The sequence below is a fragment of the Aquarana catesbeiana genome, linkage group LG03 (genome assembly GCF_042186555.1).
Source record: "Aquarana catesbeiana isolate 2022-GZ linkage group LG03, ASM4218655v1, whole genome shotgun sequence".
In the NCBI taxonomy this organism is placed as follows: domain Eukaryota; kingdom Metazoa; phylum Chordata; class Amphibia; order Anura; family Ranidae; genus Aquarana; species Aquarana catesbeiana.
In genome coordinates this window covers 122,063,231-122,085,827 of record NC_133326.1, presented here as the reverse complement: position 1 = coordinate 122,085,827, position 22,597 = coordinate 122,063,231, and the positions used below count along the sequence as shown (strand labels likewise).

Below are 22,597 nucleotides of genomic sequence, written 5' to 3'. Positions count from 1 at the left end.
AATATAGGTCCGGCTGGGGGGCCACTTCTTCTTGTTAACTCCTCTGATGACACAAAAGAACACCTTTTAAAAATGGAATATGTGAAGGTTTGGTGGTCATCTCTGTTTGGGTGGAAACCTGTTATTATTCTTATATAGAATTTATAGAGCACAGTTTGTGCATTGCTTTACAAGATAACTGGAGACAGTACAGTTATAATATAATTTAAAACAAAATGGTTAGGGGGGCCCTGCTTGTAAAAGCTTAAAGTGTTACTAAACCCAGAACCCTGCATTCACTATATTGGGTTTCCCACAGTACACAGAACATAGAAATGCAATTATTTTAGTAAATATAAACTGCTAAATACCTTTTCTCATCAGCAGTATATAGTAGTCTTGTGACTTCTATGAGTGTCTGGTTAAAGCTTGTAGTAGGCCTTTTCATTCTCCCACGATTTTCCTATGAGGCTGCAGGACCCCTGACCCTGTGTCTGGACAATGCTGATTGGCCCTGTGCTGATTACATGCACTCTCTCCAGAAAAAAACACTAGCAATACACACCAAACTGAGCATTTGCAGCCTGTCCCGCGCTCTGTAAATATCAGGAAATATATTGGAGTCAGTAGGAGGAGATGATCAGAGGAGACAGGATCACACAGCCTTTATACACAATGCAGATGATTAACCCCTTAGGTTCCACAGTGAGTATAACAAGCATGCTTTACTGCATATACAGGCTGATTTTACTGTTGTGGGTTTAGTAACACTTTAAGGTAGCATTCCGGTCTTTACTTAATTAGTCTTAAAAATGCTCCCTCCCCCTCCTAAACCTATGTTAACTAATCTGTGTTAAGAAAGATGCCTATACTTACCTATGTGATCCGGCTCCTCTGTGTGAGCCAGTGGAAGCTGCAGTGGAGAGGAGAGAGTGCTGACAACAAATGGGCCATAGGGGCCTATAGATGACGTCATGGTTCCCAGACATAACCAGCCATTGTCTAGAGCTTTCTCCTCTCCCCTGCAGCCGGTGCTGACTGACACAGGGGAGATCTTTATTACACAGGTTAGTTAGTATAGATGTTAGGAAGGGGGAGGGAGGGTTTTTGTTACTGTTAATGGTTGTATTAGTTTCTCATGTGTCAACTATTTTATGTTTGGATTTTGTAATGCTATTACTGTTGGATTTCATTGGGTAGGATTTATGAATGAATATGGGGATTGTAGTGGGAGGTGACTCTGATGTTCTGCCTTTATGACTTCCATTTTCATGTCATATTTAATTTGATTCATATTTATGGTCAAATTACACATACACCTGATGAAGAGCAGGGACAAACCCCCCCCACAGAGTCTGTGTTGCAACTGCCAAAAAAACAATGGCAAACCCTATTTAGATTTTTACTGTGACTTTGCAACTGATTTATGTTCAGTTTGTTTTATACCCCTAAACATTTTTAATCTTAGATATCTGAATGCATGCTATCTTCTCCTTAGGCTGATCGTAATGGGCCAGGTTTTAAAACCATCCACAACAATACTGTTCAGCGCTTGAGTGTAAGTAAATGTTTATTTATTTATTTATTTTGTCAACTAGGGGGAAACTTCAAATTATCAGATTTAAAAAAAAAACTGATTTTGAAACTTATCGCAGTTATCTTTAACTCTTTATCAAATTTTAGTGCCGGTTCACACCGGAATCGCACAGGAACTCTGGTCAAGATGGGTTTCACACTCTCAATAGTGCTTAGTCATGAGCCACATATTTTAACAATTCTCTTTAAAAAACTTGCTCAGTCTGCTTTTCTTTAAGCTTGGTGTTCTTGGGTTGTGATAAATTGTCTAGTTATTGATGGTTTAAATGTTTAGTACAAAATATACATCTTTATGTTTTTTTTAATTCTTATATTTATATCTGTAAAGTAGGGTATCTGAATGTGCAGTTGTTGCTCATATATATTACTGTCCTTTTGACAGGCTTTCATGACTTCACTTGACTTAACTCTTCACACTCAAGCCTTGCTTTCCTTATTGAATTTCTTGTCTGCTGCCATCCCATCCGGTGAGGCCAGTATGGCTGAGAGAACCAAAGAATTGAAGTCAAGTTTGGGAAGACAGAAGAGTATCAGCACTAAGCCTGATAATGGTAAGTCTGGTACTACAGCAATATGTGGTAGGGCTGGGGAAAAAAACTGGGGTATTCAATTAATTTTCATACAGGAAATATATACTTTTTTTTATCTAGGTATTTATTGTAGAGTACATAAGTAAAAGAGCCAAAGTAACATTGATGTATTTTGTGTTTTCAGCTGTTCCTGGCTCAACAGAGGAAGATATTTTTGACATGAAGCTTTCAGCCACATTAAATGCCTTTAATGTTTTTATTTGTGATGAAACATGTAACATTGCTGATATTAGGATCCAAGGTACATCCTTAACAGCTGTCTAGTAGTAAATGCATAAACATGGGTATTGTCAGGTCAGAGTTGTTTGCTGGACACTGCAGTATGTTCCTTAGTACAAAGTTAAAATATGCTTCCTAAAGTGAACCTGTACCCAGACTAATATATTTACATGTTCTAAACAAGCAGTACAAGCAATTTAAAACAGGCCCATCTCTCTATTTCTCTGAGCATCGGTGAGAAATTAATTTTCAAAGTTCACTGATTTGTTAGAAATGTTTCTATTACAACAGAATATTGGCATCTTATGAACCCCTACATGTTGTAGCTTAAACCATATACAGGCGGTCCCCTAGTTACAAACATCCGACTTACAAACGACTCCTACTTACAAACAGAGGGAGACAACAGGAAGTGAGAGGAAGTCTACCCCTAGGAAGGGAAGTTCACTCCTGTAAGAGCTATTATGGAGAAAAGGTACCTCCACTGAAGCTTTATCACAAATCCTTGTTTCCACAACAACCCAAAATTTCAAAATCCAATTGTCATTGGGACAGAAAGTGAGGTGAAATCTTCTGAACAGGGATACAGACAGCAGAGTAAAAGTTACAGGGTTGTTAACCCTTCCCTATGCTATCCAAAAAGCTTAAAAATATTTTTTTTGGCTGGAGCTACACTTAAAAAATGTACCTTTTTCGACTTACAAACAGATTCAACTTAACCCCTTGCCGACTGGCTCACACCGATATACGTCGGCAGAAGGGCACGCCGATGTACGTTGCCCTTTAGGACGCGGCATTGTGGGCGTGCACGCGCCCGCCTGCCGCAAGCTCCATGAGTGTGATCGTGGGTCCCGCGGACTCTATGTCCACGGGGATACCCGCGATCGTCTCAGGGAGAGGAAGAACGGGAAAATGCTGATCTAAACAAGCATTTCCCTATTCTTCCTAGTGACAGGACACTGATCACAGCTCCCTGTGATCTGGAGCGGTGATCAGTGTTGTAGCCCATCCCCCCTACAGTTAGAACACATCCCTAGGACACACTTAACCCTGCAGCGCCCCCTACTGGTTAACCCCTTCACTGCCAGTCACATTTACACAGTAATCAGTGCATTTTTAATCGCACTGATCGCTGTATAAATGTGAATTGTCCCAAAATAGTGCCAAAAGTGTCCGATCTGTCCGCCATAATGTCAGTCAGGATAAAAATCGCCGATCGCTGCCATTACTAGTAAAAAAAAAAATTATTCATAAAAATGCCTTAAAACTATACCCTATTTTGTAGACGCTATAACTTTTGCGCAAACCAATCAGTAAAGGCTTATTGCGATTTTTCTTTTTTTTTTTTAACCAAAAATATGTAGAAGAATATGTATCAGCCTAAACTGAGGAAATTTTTTTTTTTATATATATTTTGGGGATATTTATTATAGCAAGAAGTAAAAAATATTGCGCTTTTTTTCAAAATTGTCGCTCTTTTTTTGTTTATAGCGCAAAAAATAAAAACCGCAGAGGTGATCAAATACCACCAAAAGAAAGCTCTATTTGTGTGGAAAAAAGGACGTCAATTTTGTTTGGGTACAGCGTCGCACGACCGCGGAATTGTCAGATAAATCAACACAGTGCTGAATCGTAAAAAACGCTCTGGTCTTTAGCCAGCCAAATGTTCCGGGGCTGAAGTGGTTAAGAACAAACCTACAGAGCTTATCTTGTTTGTAACCCGGGGGACCGCCTGTTTACATAATCTTTCCTTTTGGATGATCCAGTTTACTGATGCGTTTTGTAAATCTGGCTGTACTATTGAAGCAAAGGATTTCAGTATTTTTTTCCCAAAAAACATGTTTGTTTCTTATGCTGGCCATACACTATACGAAAAGTCGGCCGAACACATTTTAGAATAATGAACGTTCGACCGTGACCGCAAACGATCGTGCCGTCATGTAATGACCGATAAATCGTTCAGTGGACATAAATAAATATTTTTTTGTTAGTTTTTTTACATATACCTAGTGCAGACAGTTCGGACGGGAAACACATTAACCTTGCAATTTATCGTACGTTCGGCAGAAATTTTCCAAACTTGCCGTTCGTTTTTTTTTTTCCACAAAAACGTTACAACGATTATCGATTACGATTATCGATTTGTGCCCATTAACTTGCCGAAAAACAAAGTGTCTATATGAACGATTTTTCGGCCGATTTTTCGTATAGTGTATGGCCAGCATTATCCAAAAAAACTGTAGGCCAGCCCGGGGCTTAAACTTACTACCAGCATGCACAGCGAGGTTGCACAGCCCCAGATTGTTTGGCAGTCTGAAGATGATTGGGTGCAAACAAGTGAATGCTTGTGTAATATTGCAAAAAACAATATAGAAAGTGTAGTAACCAGTATGTGACCATGCAAAGTGTATCTTTATCTTCAGTACAAAGTAAATCTTCTTAGTCTCAGTTATATTTGGCTTTGCACATTATTATTTCTTTGAAATGACGCACCCAAGTTTAATGCGCTTTGCACCTTAGCTTGCTGTTTGAACTGCTTGCACAGCATCATTAAATATTCTATATAATTAGACAGGCAAAACCGAATCACAATGCTCTAAAATGTTAAAATATGTGCCTTTAACCACTTTAGCCCCGGAAGAATTTACCCCCTTCCTGACCAGAGCACTTTTTGCGATTCGGCACTGCGTCACTTTAACTGACAATTGCGCGGTCGTGCGATGCTGTACCCAAACAAAATTGATGTCCTTTTTTTCCCCACAAATAGAGCTTTCTTTTGTTGGTATTTGATCGCCTCTGCGGTTTGTATTTTTTGCGCTATAAACAAAAAAAAGCAACAATTTTGAAATATATTAAAATATATTAAAAAACTATTTTTTTACTCAGTTTAGGCCGATATGTATTCTACATATTTTTCACAATAAGCATATATTGATTGGTTTGTGCAAAAGTTATAGCGTCTACAAAATAGGGGATAGATTTATAGCATTTTTATTTATTTATTTTTTTACTAATGTAATGCGATTTTTATCATGACTGCGACATTATGGCAGACAATTCGGAAAATGTTGACACATTTTTGAAACCATTGGCATTAATGCAGCGATCAGTGCGATTAAAAATGCATTGATTAGTGTAAAAATGTCACTGGCAGTGAAGGGGTTAACACTAGGTGGGCGGTGAAGGGGTTAACTATGTTCCCTGGGAGGTGATTCTAACTGAAGGGGGAGAGACTAACTACAGGAAGTGACAGATCGTGGTTCCTAGCTAATAGGAACACGATCTGTCACTCCTGTCAGAACAGGAAAATGTGCATTTACACACACTCGTCCCTGTTCTGTGTCTCCTGGTCACGATCGCTCGTGGCTGGCGGTCATTGCGACTGTCGGCCACAAGTATCCGGTGCCCCCGCTGTGCAGCGGGCACGCGCGCCTGCTATCCGGACCACGCAAGATCATGTACAGTAATGTGGTTTCGCGCGGGGCGGGCAACCGCAGTAAAACTGCGACGGCTGGTCCGGAAGCGGTTAAAGGCCATCACCATGAAATGTCCCAATAATTGCATTATGTGACACAATAAAGTAGCTTATTTTTTAGTCTAAAATACAATGTCATAATTACTCACTGGGTTGTGTAAACCACTAGAAATCATTGTTACAGTGGGGCAAAAAAGTATTTAGTCAGCCACCAATTGTGCAAGTTCTCCCACTTAAAAAGATGAGAGAGGCCTGTAATTGTCATCATAGGTATACCTCAACTATGAGAGACAAAATGTGGAAACAAATCCAGACAATCACATTGTCTGATTTTTGAAAGAATTTATTTGCAAATTATGGTGGAAAATAAGTATTTTGTCAATATCACAAGTTAATCTCAATACTTTGTTATATATCCTTTGTTGGCAATGACAGAGGTCAAACAGTTTCTGTAAGTCTTCACAAGGTTGTCACACACTGTTGCTGGTATGTTGGCCCATGCCTCCATGCAGATCTCCTCTAGAGCAGTGATGTTTTGGGGCTGTCACTGGTCAACATGGACTTTCAACTCCCTCCAAAGGTTTTCTATGGGGTTGAGATCTGGAGACTGGCTAGGCCACTCCAGGACCTTGAAATGCTTCTTACGAAGCCACTCCTTCGTTGCCCGGGTGGTGTGTTTGGGTTCATTGTCATGCTGAAAGACCCAGCCACGTTTCATCTTCAATGCCCTTGCTGATGGGAGGAGGTTTGCACCCAAAATCTCACGATACATGGCCCAATTCATTCTTTCATGTACATGGATCAGTCCTCCTGTTCCCTTTGCAGAGAAACAGCCCCAAAGCATGATGTTGCCACCCCCATGCTTCACAGTAGGTATGGTGTTCTTTGGTTGCAACTCAGCATTCTCTCTCCTCCAAACATGACGAGTTGTGTTTCTACCAAACAGTTATACTTTGGTTTCATCTGACCATATGACATTCTCCCAGTCTTCTTCTGGATCATCCAAATGCTTTCTAGCAAACCTCAGACGGCCTGGACATGTACTGGCTTAAGCAAGGGGACACGTCTGGCACTGCAGGATCTGAGTCCCTGGCGGCGTAGTGTGTTACTGATGGTAGCCTTTGTTAAGTTGGTCCCAGCTCTCTGCAGGTCATTCACTAGGTCCCCCCGTGTGGTTCTTTGACTTTTGCGCACCGTTCTTGTGATCATTTTGACCCCACGGGGTGAGATCTTGCGTGGTGCCCCAGATCGAGGGAGATTATTAGTGGTCTTGTATGTCTTCCATTTTCTAATTATTGCTCCCACAGTTGATTTCTTCACACCAAGCTGCTTGCCTATTGCAGATTCAGTCTTCCCAGCCTGGTGCAGGTCTACAATTTTGTTTTTGGTGTCCTTCGACAGCTCTTTGGTCTTCACCATAGTGGAGTTTGGAGTGTCACTGTTTGAGGTTGTGGACAGGTGTCTTTTATACTGATAACAAGTTCAAACAGGTGCCATTAATACAGGTAATGAGTGGAGGACAGAAGAGCCTCTTAAAGAAGAAGATACCGGTCTGTGAGAGCCAGAAATCTTGCTTGTTTGTAGGTGACCAAATACTTATTTTTCCACCATAATTTGCAAATAAATTGTTTCAAAAATCAGACAATGTAATTGTCTGGATATGTTTCCACCTCTTGTCTCTCATAGTTGAGGTATACCTATGATGACAATTACAGGGCTCTCTCATCTTTTTAAGTGGGAAAACTTGCACAATTGGTGGCTGACTAAATACTTTTTTGCCCCACTGTACAAGACCTGTTCATATAGAGAGGTAAGGTCTCACATATTGCACATATGGCACAGTGTGTTATTGCTCAAATTGATTTAATTTGCTCTTAGGTATGGATGCATCTTACGCTGTGCAGGCCAGTAAGAAGGATCTCTATGCCCATCTTCGAGATATTGTAGTCATCAATGTGGATCCAAAAACAATCCATCGTAAGGTAAAATAAGATCTTTAAGAAATGTTACATGAAGGTCATATTTATATCTTGTAAGCTTTCGGACAGGCACAACATTAACATGATTTTTTTTTTTTTTTTAATAAGTTTCTCTGTGTCTGGGTATCATTTACAATACTGTTTTAGCTGGTGTAAGCCTCCAATGGTATTCCATTGTGTTTTATTTTAATTTTTTTTTTTTTTTTTAGATATACGCGCAAGCGTGCTTAGCTTAAAGAGGAGCTCCACCTTAAAAAAAAATATTAAAAGCCAGCGCCAGCAGCTACGAATACTGCAGCTGCTGACTTTTAATTGACACTTACCTGTCCAGGGTGCCCGCGATGTTGGCAGCAGATGACGAGCAATCAATCGGTTCTCGGCTGCCCCCGCCGCCATCCTCGGTCAGGGAATTGGGAAGTGAAGCGTTGCGGCTTCACTGCCCAGTTCCCTACTGCGCATGCGCGAGTCGCGCTGCGCGTCTTCACTGGTCCCTGTTGTGTTGCGGGAACTGTGTGTTTCCCAAAACACGACGAGAGGGGGGGGCATCTGCGGCTAGCTGCGACTGCACCCCCCTCCCCCCTGAAAGGTGCCAATTGTCACCGGAGGGGGGGGAGGAATCCGATGAGCAGAAGTTCCACTTTAGGGTGGAGCTCCGCTTTAACACTGTCTTACCAATACGTGTTTAAAATATAAAAGTCATATCAAAGTATCCCTTAGTAAACATTCAAAATATGTATTTTTTGAGACTCTCTATTTTCACTATAGTTTTAGTTTACTAACCACCTCCATCTAAAAATAGATTTTTGGTGGACACGAGTGGGCTGAATCACTGGCTTCTTAAATTTCACCAAAAGTTCAGTGGCAAAAGTTCCCTAGACAAATTTGAGTGCACCCACTAGCCAAATGAGTATGACTCTCTTGTACATAGGTTCCCTAGTCATCTGTATTCTGGGTTTGTAATGGCTGTAATATTTGGACAGAAGTTACAAATCTGGTGGGTATTTATTACCACTGCAGTTCCCAAAAAAGCCAATTAAAAAAAAAAGAAATTGGCATGTAGTCCAACTTGCCAGCAGTTTTGACTTTTAAAGGGGAACTTCACTAGCATGGGAAAACTAAGTCAGCAGTGACATATACTTACCACATATATGAATCTCAATGCTAACTTAGTACTTGAAGTCTTTACAGCTTTTTTTGTTCCTGCACCGCCCTCTTGGATGCAGGAGCCAGCTGTCCCTTTCTGATCACTCGTAGCTAGAGAGGCCAGGGATGGCTTGCTTTAAAGCTCATTTGCTGCATGTTAAGAATAAGGGTCTGGGAAAGTGTTAGCCTGCACGCATCTTCCTATAATAAACTTCATTCTTTATCTCGTAGTGGTAATCCTTTGCTGGCCTTGGATTCTACTATTCCACTTTTTAATCAATTTACATAACCAACATTATATTCGATATACAATGTCTGGCAGTTCACTAAGAAAAATACTGAGCATTATAGGTCATGGTAGATTCACACTGTTATGGTTCGATTGGAGCATATTCGGAAATTCACAATTGGCATGATTCTCTAAATGGGAACGTGCGGGGATCACTACCCAGATACAACTGAACTCTGATGTGGTCCTGAAAATGTTTCAACAACTTTGTACAGAGTATAATTTAGATCAAAAATGTTTTTTCCTCATATTTAAAATTGAGACATGCTTTGACAATTCAAAATCGTAAAAGAGGAAAAAGGAGACAAACTGGTCCCAATTGTCTCCTTTTTTCCTCTTTTCCTATTTTGAATTGTATAGTTCGAGCAAATACTACTAAAGGCCTCGTTACTAGGGTTTATACACAATTGTTATCTGACATTCTTTCTGATTTTTCTGTTTCAAGTAGGCAAAAATGGGATGCAAGTATTGTTGGGGCCCTAGGATATATGGGATCAAGTATTGCAGAATGTACCGCTTGCCTCAATATCTAGGCCCCCAGCTTCATGACTAACCTAATCTCTAAATACTAACCAAATCGTTCTCTTCGTTCCTCCCAAGACCTCCTGCTCTCTAGTTTTCTTTGTCATCTCCTCGCAAGCTCGTCTCTAGGATTTCTCTAGAGCCTCTCCCATTCTTTTGAATTCCCTACCCCAATCTGTTTGACTGTCTCCTTCTCTACCCACTTTTAGTTGATCCCTGAAAACTTTTCTCTTCAGAGAAGCTTATTCTGCCGCCACCTAACAACTGTACTTTTATTTTCTCCATCAGTTCAATCCCCCCACAGTTATTACCTTTTGTATCACTTGACCCTCCCTTTTTAGATTGTAAGCTCTAACGAGCAGGGCCCTCTGATTCCTCCTCTATTGAATTGTATTGTAATTGTATTGTTTGCCCTAATGTTGTAAAGTGCCGTGCAAACTGTTGGCGCTATATAAATCCTGTATAATAATACAGGACTCCTACTCAGAGTGACTCAACTTTTTATTTTAGTTGGGGCCTATTGTACCCCAGAGCTGTTGTATAGGCTAGGCAGGAGAGAAAATTCTGAATGAGCAAAATGCTCTCAATCTCCTGGCTCATTATTTATGCACCTCTTCTAGAGATGCCCAAAGCTATTTCGATACTGGTAGAAAGTGTTAGGTTTGTTAAACTCTGTATATAGTATTATGCTGACACCAGATTCTGTTCTATGCCGTTTAGGTTATGTAGATTTTAATGGTCTGGTTCATGATCAGGCAGTGGCTATTATGAGATGTCTTTTTATAGCATGTAAGCTTGAAAGCCTCTCATTGGGTTTCACCCAACCCTCCTACCCTTGCTGATTGGATTTGGGAAATGGATAGATTTGTAATGTTGGAAAAATACACTTGCTCAACATAATGCCTTTCAGAAGTTTGAAAAGATATGGAGAAAATGGATAGATGCATCATTTTCTCATTTAATTTCAATCCCTAATAAAGGCTGAGTATGTTTATAGTGAAGAGGGAGCTGATTTTTTTTTATAAATATATCATGTGCTCTATAGTATTTTTGAATATTTGTGAATTTTCTTCTAGATAATTTATCAGATATTTATACCATTTGGGGAGGCAATTTGACCTTGGTTGATTTGTGCTTTTTTTTTTCTTTTTCCTTCTTGGTTGTCTTTGTGTTATAAAGTACTTCAAAAATAAAATCTTATGCATTGCCACAACGCAGGAAAATACACTTTTTCCATTTGTAGTGTGTTGTGGGGCTCTTCATTGTGAATGGCACCTCAGTGCATTGTACAATACAGCCTAATGCACTGCAGCGCACCACAATTTATATACAATTTGTTTTGGTGCTCTGTAATATTAAAACGGGTCATGTGTGTTTTTTTTTTTTTTTTTTAATCTGTTGAGATGCGTTGGGAGTCAAAGTCTTAACACAGCACATGTTGACGCATGCCATAACATGCATACTTCGTCCATTCAGGGTAAAGTAATGGGTTTAATTGTTAGCCTACCTTCTCACTGCTGATACTTATCCTCCCCTGCTGCCCTGTTCACCCACTGGAACCCTGAGAAGAAGCTGCTGTGTAAATCTAGGGTGCATTTTGCTGCAGAGAATGCAAGGATGCCCAAAGTCTGATTTGCATCTTATTGCAGACTTCTGGTAAAATCAGTGAGCCAATCACACAAGCAGGAAAGAACATTTCTGGGGTGCTTTCTGTACACCATCTGTGTATAGAACGCCTCCAGTTTGCCATATTGAATTGCATTTTACAGAAAATGACAGCACTGCAAATAATAGAAAAGGAAAGGTAATGTTATATAACAATATGACTTGTGCTGCAATGGTATATGCTATATTAGTATTTATTTTACTTTTCTTTCTCGAACATCACGGGACACAGAGCCACAGTAATTACTGATGGGTTATATAGGGTATCACTGGTGATTGGACACTGGCACACCCTAGCAGGAAGTTCAACCCCCTATATAATCCCTCCCCTTGCAGGGATACCTCAGTTTTTACGCCAGTGTCTTAGGTGATGGACGTGTAAAGATGTGCTGTGCTGAGCTCCAAAGGGAATATCCTATATCCTATACTGGGGCAAGCCAGGCAGACCGGATCCATTCAAAGTGTCCTTTCTAGGCCGAATTGGATGGTACCCGGGCCTCGTGTCCGAAGAAACAAGGTTTTACCTGTAATGCTTCTCTTTTTAGAGAGCTGGACCCCGCATATTAGAAAATGGTTTTCTATCCTAATTTCTAGCCGGGTGCTTTCCGGGCCCAGAACTGCAGGATCCCCCTATTCATAGGGGGCCCCAGTCTCTGAAGGTTTTCCAAACGGAGCCCACCGTGAGAGGTGAAAATTGGGTCTGTGTAAACTGAACCCTGAGGCTAAGGTAAGAGGAGATTCCACAGAATTTTCTAATTCTAGTAGGTTTCTCCTTTAAGGTAAATGCATGCTATGCCTATTGTGACCACCGGGGGCTGCCAAGAGCACAAACCTTGTCATGCTGGATTGTCTGTCTCAGTGTTCATGCTGCACAAGTTTCACAGCGTCTCCGGCCGGCTCACGGTAGGATGGATGGGGGGATTTCTCATGTCTGAATGTTCCCCCCCAGGCTAGGGGGAGGCCACAGGGGTCTAGACAGCGGTTATACCGCTCAGGCACCGCCGCCATCTCCACCATTGCTGTTGTCAGGCAGGCCCTTCACTACCAGCCTCTCTCCCTCCTCCCCCTCCCCCAGCCTTCCTCCATAGTATTTCAGGAGAGTCGGCCAGCGTGGGAAGCGCTTGTTTTTTTCAAAATTCGAGGTGGGGGGGCGGTAGAGGGCGGGACGTCAGCACAGGTGCTTAGACTCCCACTCAGGCCAGCTGCAGGCTATTAAAGCACTCTGTACAGGTGCACACAGCCTTTGGAGAGACACAGAGCTGACGGTCACATGTAAGGTGGGACACAGGCATTCTCCTAGGCAGCATTTACTGAAGTAACACCAGACAGAGCATTGGGTAGCAAGGCTTTTAGCCAGACTACATCGCTCAGCAGGCAGTGTTCATTTGTGATACCTCACACCTTGTTGCTTTGCACTATGGGTAGAAGAGGTTCAAGCACCCCAAGAACCAGAGACACTAGGGGGATCTCGTTCAGGTTCTGAGGGCCCCCTGTCAGCAGCATCCTCCCCCCCTGAAGGGCCAGGGACGGCTAGCCAGGGAGAGCCATCGGGATCAGGGGCTACACCTGCTTCTGGCACTTCAGCCCCTGTATACATTACTCAAGAGGTTTTTTCCTCAACCATTAATGGTTTAGAGGAAAGATTAATGGCCGTGATTACAGCTTCACTCAGTGGAAGAAAACATACTAGGCCTTCCTCTGTTCCCCAAGACCCTCAGGAAGAGGAGCTCTGGGATAAAGGAGAGGAATCCCTTTCAGAGGATCGGGATGGGACGGATGATTCCTCTTCAGAGGAATCAGGTGGAGAGGGACCCTCTGCGACTTCCCAAGAGGAGAAGGTCTTAGTGCAGATCCTTACTGGATTGGTCCGCTCCACATTTAAGTTGCCCCTACCTGAAACTGCTAAAGAATCCTCTTCTGCTTTGTGGTCACTGAAACCTTTCCAAGCAGCACAGGCTTTTCCTGTTCATAATTTACTTGAAAAGCTCATTTATTCTGAGTGGGATCACCCAGACAAACGTTTTTTTTTCCGCCGAGAAAGTGTTCAACACTTTATCCAATGGAAGAAAAGTTTATTAAAATGTGGGGAATCCCGGCCATTGATGCCGCCATTTCCTCCGTAAATAATAGTCTGACTTGTCCTGTAGACAATGCTCAGATGCTCAGGGATCCTGTAGATAAAAAGATGGAATCCCTATTGAAGGATGTTTTTTCCTTAGCAGGTTCAGTGGCTCAACCTGCAGTAGCAGCGATTGGAGTCTGTCAATACTTAAGAGACCATGTTAAGCAGGTCATCAAGTATTACCTGAACAGCAGGCCCAGGGGTTTGCTAACCTTCCAGCGGCCTTATGCTTTGTGGTTGACACCATTAGAGATTCTATCGTGCAAACTTCCCATCTTTCACTGGGGTTGGTGCATATACGTAGAATCCTATGGTTGAAAAATTGGTCAGCCGAAGCACCATGTAAGAAGCTCCTGGCGGGGTTTCCATTCCGTGGTGAAAGGTTGTTTGGAGAGAACTTGGATAACTATATCAAGAGAATCTCTTGTGGGAAAAGCACTCTCTTACCTGTTAAGAAGAAGAGTAAGCGTCCCTCTTTCAAACGGACTCTTTCCCCAGCGCCGGGGGCTTCAGCCTCCAGACAGTCTCGACGGCCGCCTCCATCTGGGTCCAGAGACAAGAGTCAACCCCAGGGACAGAAGAAGTCCTGGGGGAAGAAGCCTACTAGGCAAAACACTAAGACTTTGGCATGAGGGGGCGCTCACTCGAGTGGGGGGAAGACTGCAACAGTTCTCAGGGCTCTGGCAGGAGGATTTCCAGGACAGATGGGTAATCTCCACGGTAACCTTGGGGTACAAGCTGGAGTTTCAGGAATTTCCCTCTCCTCGGTTCCTCAGATCAAGTGTCCCCAGAGACCCAGAGAAGAAGCAGTCGCTCCTTCTAGCGTTAGAGCGACTTTTGTCGCAGGAGGTCATTATGATGGTTCCCGCAAAGGACCAGGGATTGGGCTTCTATTCCAACCTTTTTACGGTCCAAAAACCAAATGGGGATGTCAGACCCATTCTGGATTTAAGGGATCTGAACCGATTCCTAAGGATTCAGTTTTCTGCATGGAATTAGTCCGGACAGTAGTCTCTACCCTGCAAGGAGGAGAATTTCTGGCATCGATAGACATCAGAGATGCATATCTGCATGTGCCCATTTTTCCTGCTCATCAGAAGTTTCTGCGCTTCGAGGTAGGAGGGCGCCATTTCCAGTTTGTGGCTCTCCCTTTTGGGATAGCCACTGCACCTCGGGTGTTCACAACGGTCTTGGCCCCTCCTCTGGCCAGACTAAGGGCTTAGGGAATAGCTGTCATAGCATACCTAGACGACCTGCTATTGATAGACCGGTCGGTAGCCTCCTTGAACAGGAACTTGAGATCCACAGTCAAGTATCTGGAACACCTAGGTTGGATCCTCAACCTAGAAAAAACTTTCCTAAAACCAGTAAGAAGACTGGAGTATTTAGGTCTAATCATAGATACAAGCCAGGAGAAAGTATTTCTACCTCAGGCAAAGATCACTGCTTTAAGGGAGCTGATTCTGGCAGTCAGGACCAAGAAGGGTCCTTCTGTCCGCCTTAGTATGTGGCTGCTAGGGAAGATGGTGTCTTTATTCGAAGCAGTTCCCTATGCTCAGTTTCATTCAAGAATGCTGCAACACAGTATTCTGTCAACCTGGAACAAGAAGGTTCAGGCGTTAGACTTTCCGATGCACCTGTCGCATGCAGTGCGTCAGAGCCTCAATTGGTGGCTCATACCCGAAAACCTGCAGCAGGCGAAATCCTTTCTACCGGTTACCTGGACGGTGGTAACAACAGATGCCAGTCTGTCAGGTTGGGGAGCAGTTCTGGAACAGTCTGCGGTTCAGGGGATATGGTCCAAGACAGAGAGGACCTTACCCATCAACATTCTGGAGATCTGGGCGGTATATCTAGCCCTAAAAGCCTGGACTCTCAGGTTACAGGGCTGCCCAGTCAGGATCCAGTTCGACAATGCCACAGCAGTGGCTTATGTCAGTCATCAGGGAGGCACCCGGAGTCAAGCTGCTCAAAAGGAGGTGAACCAGATTTTAGTCTGGGCAGAGATGCATGTGCCATGCATATCGGCAGTTTTTATTCCAGGGATAGAGAACTGGCAGGCGGACTATCTAAGTCGCCAGCAGTTACTCCCAGGGGAATGGCCTCTACACCCCGACATCTTTTGGGCCGTATGCCAAAGATGGGGGGTCCCAGATGTAGATCTCTTTGCATCCCGATTCAACAAAAAGATAGACAGATTTGTGGCAAGGACGAGGGATCCTCTTGCATGCGGGACGGATTCCGTGGCATCAGTTCTCACTGATTTACGCATTCCTGCCTATTCTGCTACTGCCACGACTCCTTCGCAGGATCAAGCAGGAAAGGAAGTCGGTACTTCTGGTGGCCCCCGCTTGGCCCAGAAGGACTTGGTATGCAGAAATAGTAAGGATGACGGTGGGTTCCCCGTGGACCCTACCGGTACGCCCAGACCTGTTATCTCAAGGTCCAGTGTTCCATCCTGCCTTACAAAGCTAAATTTGACGGTTTGGCTATTGAGACCCACGTTCTGAAGAGTCGTGGGCTCTCAGGCCCTGTCATATCTACCTTGATTAATGCAAGGAAGCCAGCTTCCAGGATGATTTATCATAGAGTCTGGAAAGCTTATGTATCCTGGTGTGAATCCAGAGGTTGGCATCCCAGGAAATATGTCATAGGTAGAATTCTTGATTTTCTACAATTAGGATTAGAGATGAAGTTGGCCTTGAGTGCCATCAAGGGCCAGGTCTCTGCTTTATCAGTATTATTTCAACAGCCACTTGCTTCGCATTCTTTGGTCCGAAGCTTTATGGCGGGGGGTGATGCGTCTTAATCCTCCGGTTAAAGCGCCCCTAAACCCCTGGGACTTGAACTTGGTCCTGGCTGTGTTACAGAAACAGCCTTTTGAACCAATAAGTCAGATTCCTTTGGTCTTGTTGACAAGGAAGTTAATTTTTCTGGTGGCCATCTCTTCTGCTAGAAGAGTTTCAGAATTAGCAGCCCTTTCCTGTAAGGAGCCTTATTTGATTATACACAAGGATAGAGTGGTACTGCGCCCTCATCCTAGTTTTTTACCGAAGGTGGTTTCTGATTTTCATTTAAATCAAGACATTGTTCTGCCTTCCTTTTTTCCAGATCCCTGTTCTCCGGAAGAGAGATCTCTACATTCATTGTATGTAGTAAGAGCAGTTAAGGCCTATCTCGTGGCAACTGCTCAGATCCGCAAGACGGATGTCTTGTTTGTGCTGCCAGAGGGTCCCAATAGAGGACAGGCAGCGTCAAAAGCTACCATTTCTAAATGGATTCGACAATTGATCATTCAAGCTTACGGTTTGAAATGGAAGATATCTCCGTTTCAGATCAGGGCACGTTCCACAAGGGCTATTGGTGCTTCTTGGGCAGTGCATCACCGGGCCTCTATGGCTCAAATCTGCAAGGCCGCAAGCTGGTCTTCAGTTCATACATTCACCAGATTCTATCAGGTGGATGTGAGAAGGCATGAGGATATCGCCTTTGGGCGTAGTGTGCTGCAGGCAGCTGTACAGGGTCCTCAGGTCTGATTGCACCCTACTTGGTCGTGGTTCCCCCCCCTCAGGTAGCATTGCTCTGGGACATCCCATCAGTAATTACTGTGGCTCTGTGTCCCGTGATGTTCGAGAAAGAAAATAGGATTTTTTAAAACAGCTTACCTGTAAAATCCTTTTCTTTCAAAGGACATCACGGGACACAGAGGTCCCGCCCCTCTTCAAATACACTATATTGCTTGGCTACAAAACTGAGGTATCCCTGCAAGGGGAGGGATTATATAGGGGGTTGAACTTCCTGATAGGGTGTGCCAGTGTCCAATCACCAGTGATACCCTATATAACCCATCAGTAATTACTGTGGCTCTGTGTCCCATGATGTCCTTTCGAAAGAAAAGGATTTTACAGGTAAGCTGTTTTAAAAAATCCTATTTTTTTCCCCACAAAATTGGGATTACACTTAAAACTCAGTACCAGAGTTGCAAGGCAAGGGAGCTTGTCACTTGTGCTGCTATACATGTTGAAAATATGTGTGTCTTTTGTTGTACTTATGTTCTATTGTTGTTACATAGCCTAAACATTATCATTTGACCTTCATAGGCTGTCTACATATTGGGAGAAGAAGTGTTTAGCTTGCAAATGACGTTGTTCCCAGATGCTACAGAAGGTGCTGCTTACACAGATATGTCTGCAGTAGATGGCAAGGTCTTACTGAGGGTGGGCTGTATACACATTGTGTGTTTATATAAGTTCCTCATGTCCCTCTTGGTGAGTATTCCTTGTGCTCTAATTGGGTATATTGTGTCTAATATCCAGATTTAAATCTGAGCACCAGACTAGAAGCTGAATACAAGTTAAAATGCATATGAAATGCATAAGTTGTGTGTTTTTAGTTCAACTAGTCTTAAAGTGATACTAAAGTCTCGTTTTTATTTCTTTAAAAATAATAAACATGTTATACTTACCTGCTTGGTGAAATGGTTTTGCACACAGCAGCCCAGATCCTCCTCTTCTCGGATCCAACGCCGTACCTCTTGGGCCCCTCCCTCTTGTTGAGTGCTCCACAGCAAGCAGCTTGCTATGGGGGCAGCCGAGTCGCAGCTCCGTGTGTCCACTTAGACTTAGAGTCACGGTTTGGCCCCACCCCCTCTCTCTCTCCTGATTGGCTAACTGACTTTGACAGCAGTGAGAGTTAGTGGCACCACTGCTGTGTCTCAGCCAATCAGGAGGGAGTGGACGGCTGAGGCACTCATGCACATCACTGGATAGAGATGGGGCTCAGGTAAGTATTGGGGATGGAGGGAGGGGGCTGCTACACACAGAAGGATTTTTTTTATCTTAATGCATTAAGATAAAAAAACCTTCTGCCTTTACAACCACATTAAGCATTACAATCTTGTTTAGGACAGACATTCAGCACACTGATTGTCTCCTGCTGTCAACCAGCTCTCTGTGTTTGACTGATCTACACCATACAATAGAGAAAAATTGACAGCTTGTGCAGGCTGTTCTAGTCTGAATGCATTGGTGCATAAAGGTTAATAGTTCACACTTGTGCGGCTGTTTGCTGATGCGGGACTGCGCCTGTTCCCGCACTTACAACCACCCGCAGAGAAAAATGCGCTGCCGCTCAGGAAATGTGTATGGGTTCCATTACTTCTAACGGCATTCCCAAGCACTAGAAACTGCAGAGCGGCTTCCCGCACTAGGAACCGCACTGCACCGTGCGGTTTCCCTGCAGCCATGTTTTCTGAAAAGGTGCAGGGACCTTTTCTCTGCATTTTCAGTGAATACAGCAGCCCAATCTAATGAATGGGCTGCTGTGCATAAGCAAAGGCGCGGGGAAACCTCATATATGTGAAACAAGCTGTAAAGACCACTTTGGATACTTATACTAGTTGCATATTAAACAATGTATGCAACCATGCAACCAACGAATGTATTGGTATCTTTAATGTGCCTTAAAAATTCAGCTTCCAGTTTAATTCTCCTTTGGCTTGTTGACTGCATTGTAGCATAAATAGAATGTGTATGACCCAACTCAACATTTCTATAATCATGTTGATGTAACTTGATGTAGACTGAGAGGCACAGTTGTATGGTCATGTTTTTTAGTTCTGCTATACATATTAGGGTGGGGTAGGGTTGGGGTCATAACATGTTATACATTAATAAAGTAGTTGTAAAGTCTCAAGGTTTTTCACCTTCATACATATGCATGAAGATAAAAAACCTTCTGTGCTGCAGCAGCCCCCCTTTTCTTACCTGAACCCGATTCCTGCGATGAGAACAAGCCCAGCAGGAGCCATTTGGCTACCACTGCTGTCAATCAAATCCAGTGACATGAGAGCCGGGGGATGGGGCCGAGTCCTGCTGTCTGTGTCAATGGACCCAGCAGCAGGACTTGGGAGCGCGCCCGCATGAGTGCCCCCATGGGAGGTGTCTCTCCGTGGGGGCACTCAATGAAGTGGAGGAGCCAGGAGCGCTGCCGGGGGACCCCAGAAAAGAAGGCTTTGGGCTGCTCTGTCCAAAACCCTTGCACAGAGCGGGTAAGTATAATGGAAAATTTCCTATCAAATACTTACCGTAATTTTCCTTTCCTGATAGACTCCATGGCAGCATACGTGTGGGTTAACCCTGCCTCCTCTCCTCCCCTATATGACCCCGCTCCCATAAATCTTTGCTCCAAGCCAGCAGACGTGTTCTGTAACTAGCCTACTCGAGACATTTGGGAGGGAACTCCTGCTGCCATGGAGTCTATCAGGAAAGGACAATTACAGTAACTATTTGATAGGAAATTTTCCATTTTCCTTACAGACTCCGTGGCAGCATACGTGTGGGAAATAAGATGGAGGACTTCTGATGGACCATGCTTGTCCTGAAAGGATCATGTCCTGAAAGGATCACTTAGACGTCCCAATAGTCTGATGCCCAACCAGTAGCTTCTTGGATTCCAAGTTGAAGCTTTTAGCATACTTTTGAAGCGTTATTAGGTCCTCTCACCAGCTCTTCCTAAAATCCCAACCTGATCTGTAAAAATGTGTGACCCTCGCACGTCTGAACTTTGTTCCCTAGACTGTCCTCTTCTGGCCTAGCCAGTGCTGGTCCTGAGATAGGACCTCAACTTGCCGACTGTGGCCCGGGTTACGATGTTATCCGGTTTACCAAAAGATGAAGCTCCCTAAAAGGAAATGCTACACTTCACCTATTAGAGGCGGGAACAGCAAGCCCAGGCCCCAGCCATAGCACTCGCTTTGCCGTAACTGACGAGAGCATAACCCGTGCCACTATGCGTCATTTGGAGCCTTATCATGGAAACCGACACCAGCTCCATCTCCTGAGCTACAGAGTTTCTGAAAACGCTCCTGAATACTGCATCCACATTCTCCATCCAAATTTCCATTCTTTTCAATATGGCCACAAGAGCCCAGGCCCACTTTCAGGCTAATCACTGCATCTTCCAAGGAAGAGCGACATGCTTGCTCGCCTCAAGGCCTCAGCCATTTAAAGAGGTAGCCTTTAGATACTTCACATCCTTATCTCTGAATGGATAGAGCTTGGCCATCTTGCTCATAAGGGAGGGATGTCTTGAGACCTTGCTCCACTTATCCAACATGATGTTCCCTAGTTCTGTTAAGAATGAGAATTTAGAAACTCTTTTACGGCTATGTCTCCAAGTCGAGCGATTCAGAGTGCGACCCCGATCCAACTTTACAGTCTCTGGATCAAAGTTGCATCAAAAGTCACATCAAAGTAGCGCAGGAACCCCTCAATGTCGCTGCAACTCTAAGTTGCATAGATTGGAATAGGGGCCATTGAACTCAGTGGGCTGTGACCTGCCATGCGACCCCATGTGTCCAAAGTTGCATGACAAGTCGCACTAGTGGAAACGGAGCCCAAATGTGCTTACAGAACTTCCTCTTGCTTTGCTTAGTTGGGACAGTTCCAGTTCTTCCTGGTCATCCTAGTGGGAGAACACGCCACAATAGCTGTTGGACTTTGTGTGTGGCTTGTATCCCACTCTTTAAGGGATTCTTGCACCACGTGCCTCACTAGGGGTTCCATTTTCTGGAAAACACCACCGCTTGGGCTTAGCATGGCTCACACAGAGACTTGCCCTCTGGGACCGGAGTCCCGCATCCCCAGCAGGCTCCCACCTTGGAGCAGCTGATACAGCAGTGGGTGCATAGAGGAGGATTCAGAGCTTCTGCTATGAAGGTCACCTTAATGGTGACCTATGACAAATACAGCTCAAGAAAAATGTTGTGACCTAATAATGTCTTTATCATCTCATGCCGTGTATTGTCAACCTGACCTAGAAAGAATCACAAAAGCAAAATAAGATAATTAGGTAATGGTTAAAAAACACAAAAAGGGTACCCAGGTCAGCAAGGAAAGGAAAGGGTTAAACCCACCCTCTCATACCTGCTACACCAGGGCTGGCCACACAAGGGGGGGAGGAAGTGATACATCCACAGTGTGAAACTGCACAGAAAGACCGAAAGCCTGCGCAGGTGATCAAATCATAGCAGAATCACACAGAGGGTATACAAGGGTGTCACTGCAGTGCATACCCTGTGATAAGAAGAGACAATAATTAACAAATTAATTACAAACCGCGCTCCCTGTAAAGTGCAAGTGCAGATATCACACTCTAATGTAAACAAAATAAAATGTAGTGTATAAATAATGTCAATAGTGATACTCATAAATAACTATCAACTAAGTGAAATCAGCAAATAAACATCAAAAATAGAAAAATCAAAAACAAGTGAAAGCAATAGTTCAAATTCAAAATAGATTCAAAAATTATATTCAAAAAATGCATGTGTTCAAAAAAAAGTTCAAATAGTGTTGAAATCAGACTCCTGGATAAATACTCCTGGGGTTCAGCAAGGCATCAGACAACAGTAATCCACCACCATCACCGGCCACACAGCCTATTCACCAGATTGTGGTGACTCCCATGACAGGAGTCAAAGAACACTTCAAGAACAGCCGAAGAAGCTTCACACGATCATGGCTTTGTTCAGGTGCTGGAACTCGGGTAACACTGTAGCTACTTGGATGCATGCAAACGAACTCCCGAATAGAGATGGGTCATTAAAGAGCATTAGTGCCATGAATGAGGAGAAGATGAATGAAAAACTCCCATCGTGAAGTATGCCAAAAATTTATTGGAGAGGCTAAAAACAAGCTAAAAACCGCATCACCCATGTGTGGGTTTGTGCGCGCAAACAAACTGCGTTACAAACAGAAGTGGCGTGTCACATTCGGTTTGTCAGACCGGTTTCGTCAGTGCGTTCTGACGTCATCAGGGATCATACAAACGGGCATGCCGCCTCCTCAAATACACACATCAATCAAAGGCATCCAATCCGGTGACATCCCGCCTTGCAGAGGGATTGACCAAAATTGAAAAAATAGAAAAAATATATTAAAGGAAACACTGCCATCTTGTGGCCAGCAAGCAGAATACGGTTATAAAATTACCACGACATCTAAACTGCCATCTTGT

At 43.6% G+C, this 22,597-nt stretch overlaps 1 protein-coding gene across 1 annotated transcript in view; it reads left to right on the top strand.

Moving 5' to 3' along the window:
• VPS13C (vacuolar protein sorting 13 homolog C) overlaps positions 1–22,597 on the top strand; it is a 548,274-nt gene that overhangs the window by 280,584 nt on the left and 245,093 nt on the right. Inside the window, exons 42-47 of the mRNA XM_073619118.1 lie at positions 8–87; positions 1,478–1,537; positions 1,958–2,126; positions 2,290–2,406; positions 7,738–7,841; positions 17,680–17,847. Coding sequence (XP_073475219.1) covers positions 8–87; positions 1,478–1,537; positions 1,958–2,126; positions 2,290–2,406; positions 7,738–7,841; positions 17,680–17,847 — 698 coding nt within the window. The remainder of the gene's footprint in view (positions 1–7; positions 88–1,477; positions 1,538–1,957; positions 2,127–2,289; positions 2,407–7,737; positions 7,842–17,679; positions 17,848–22,597) is intronic.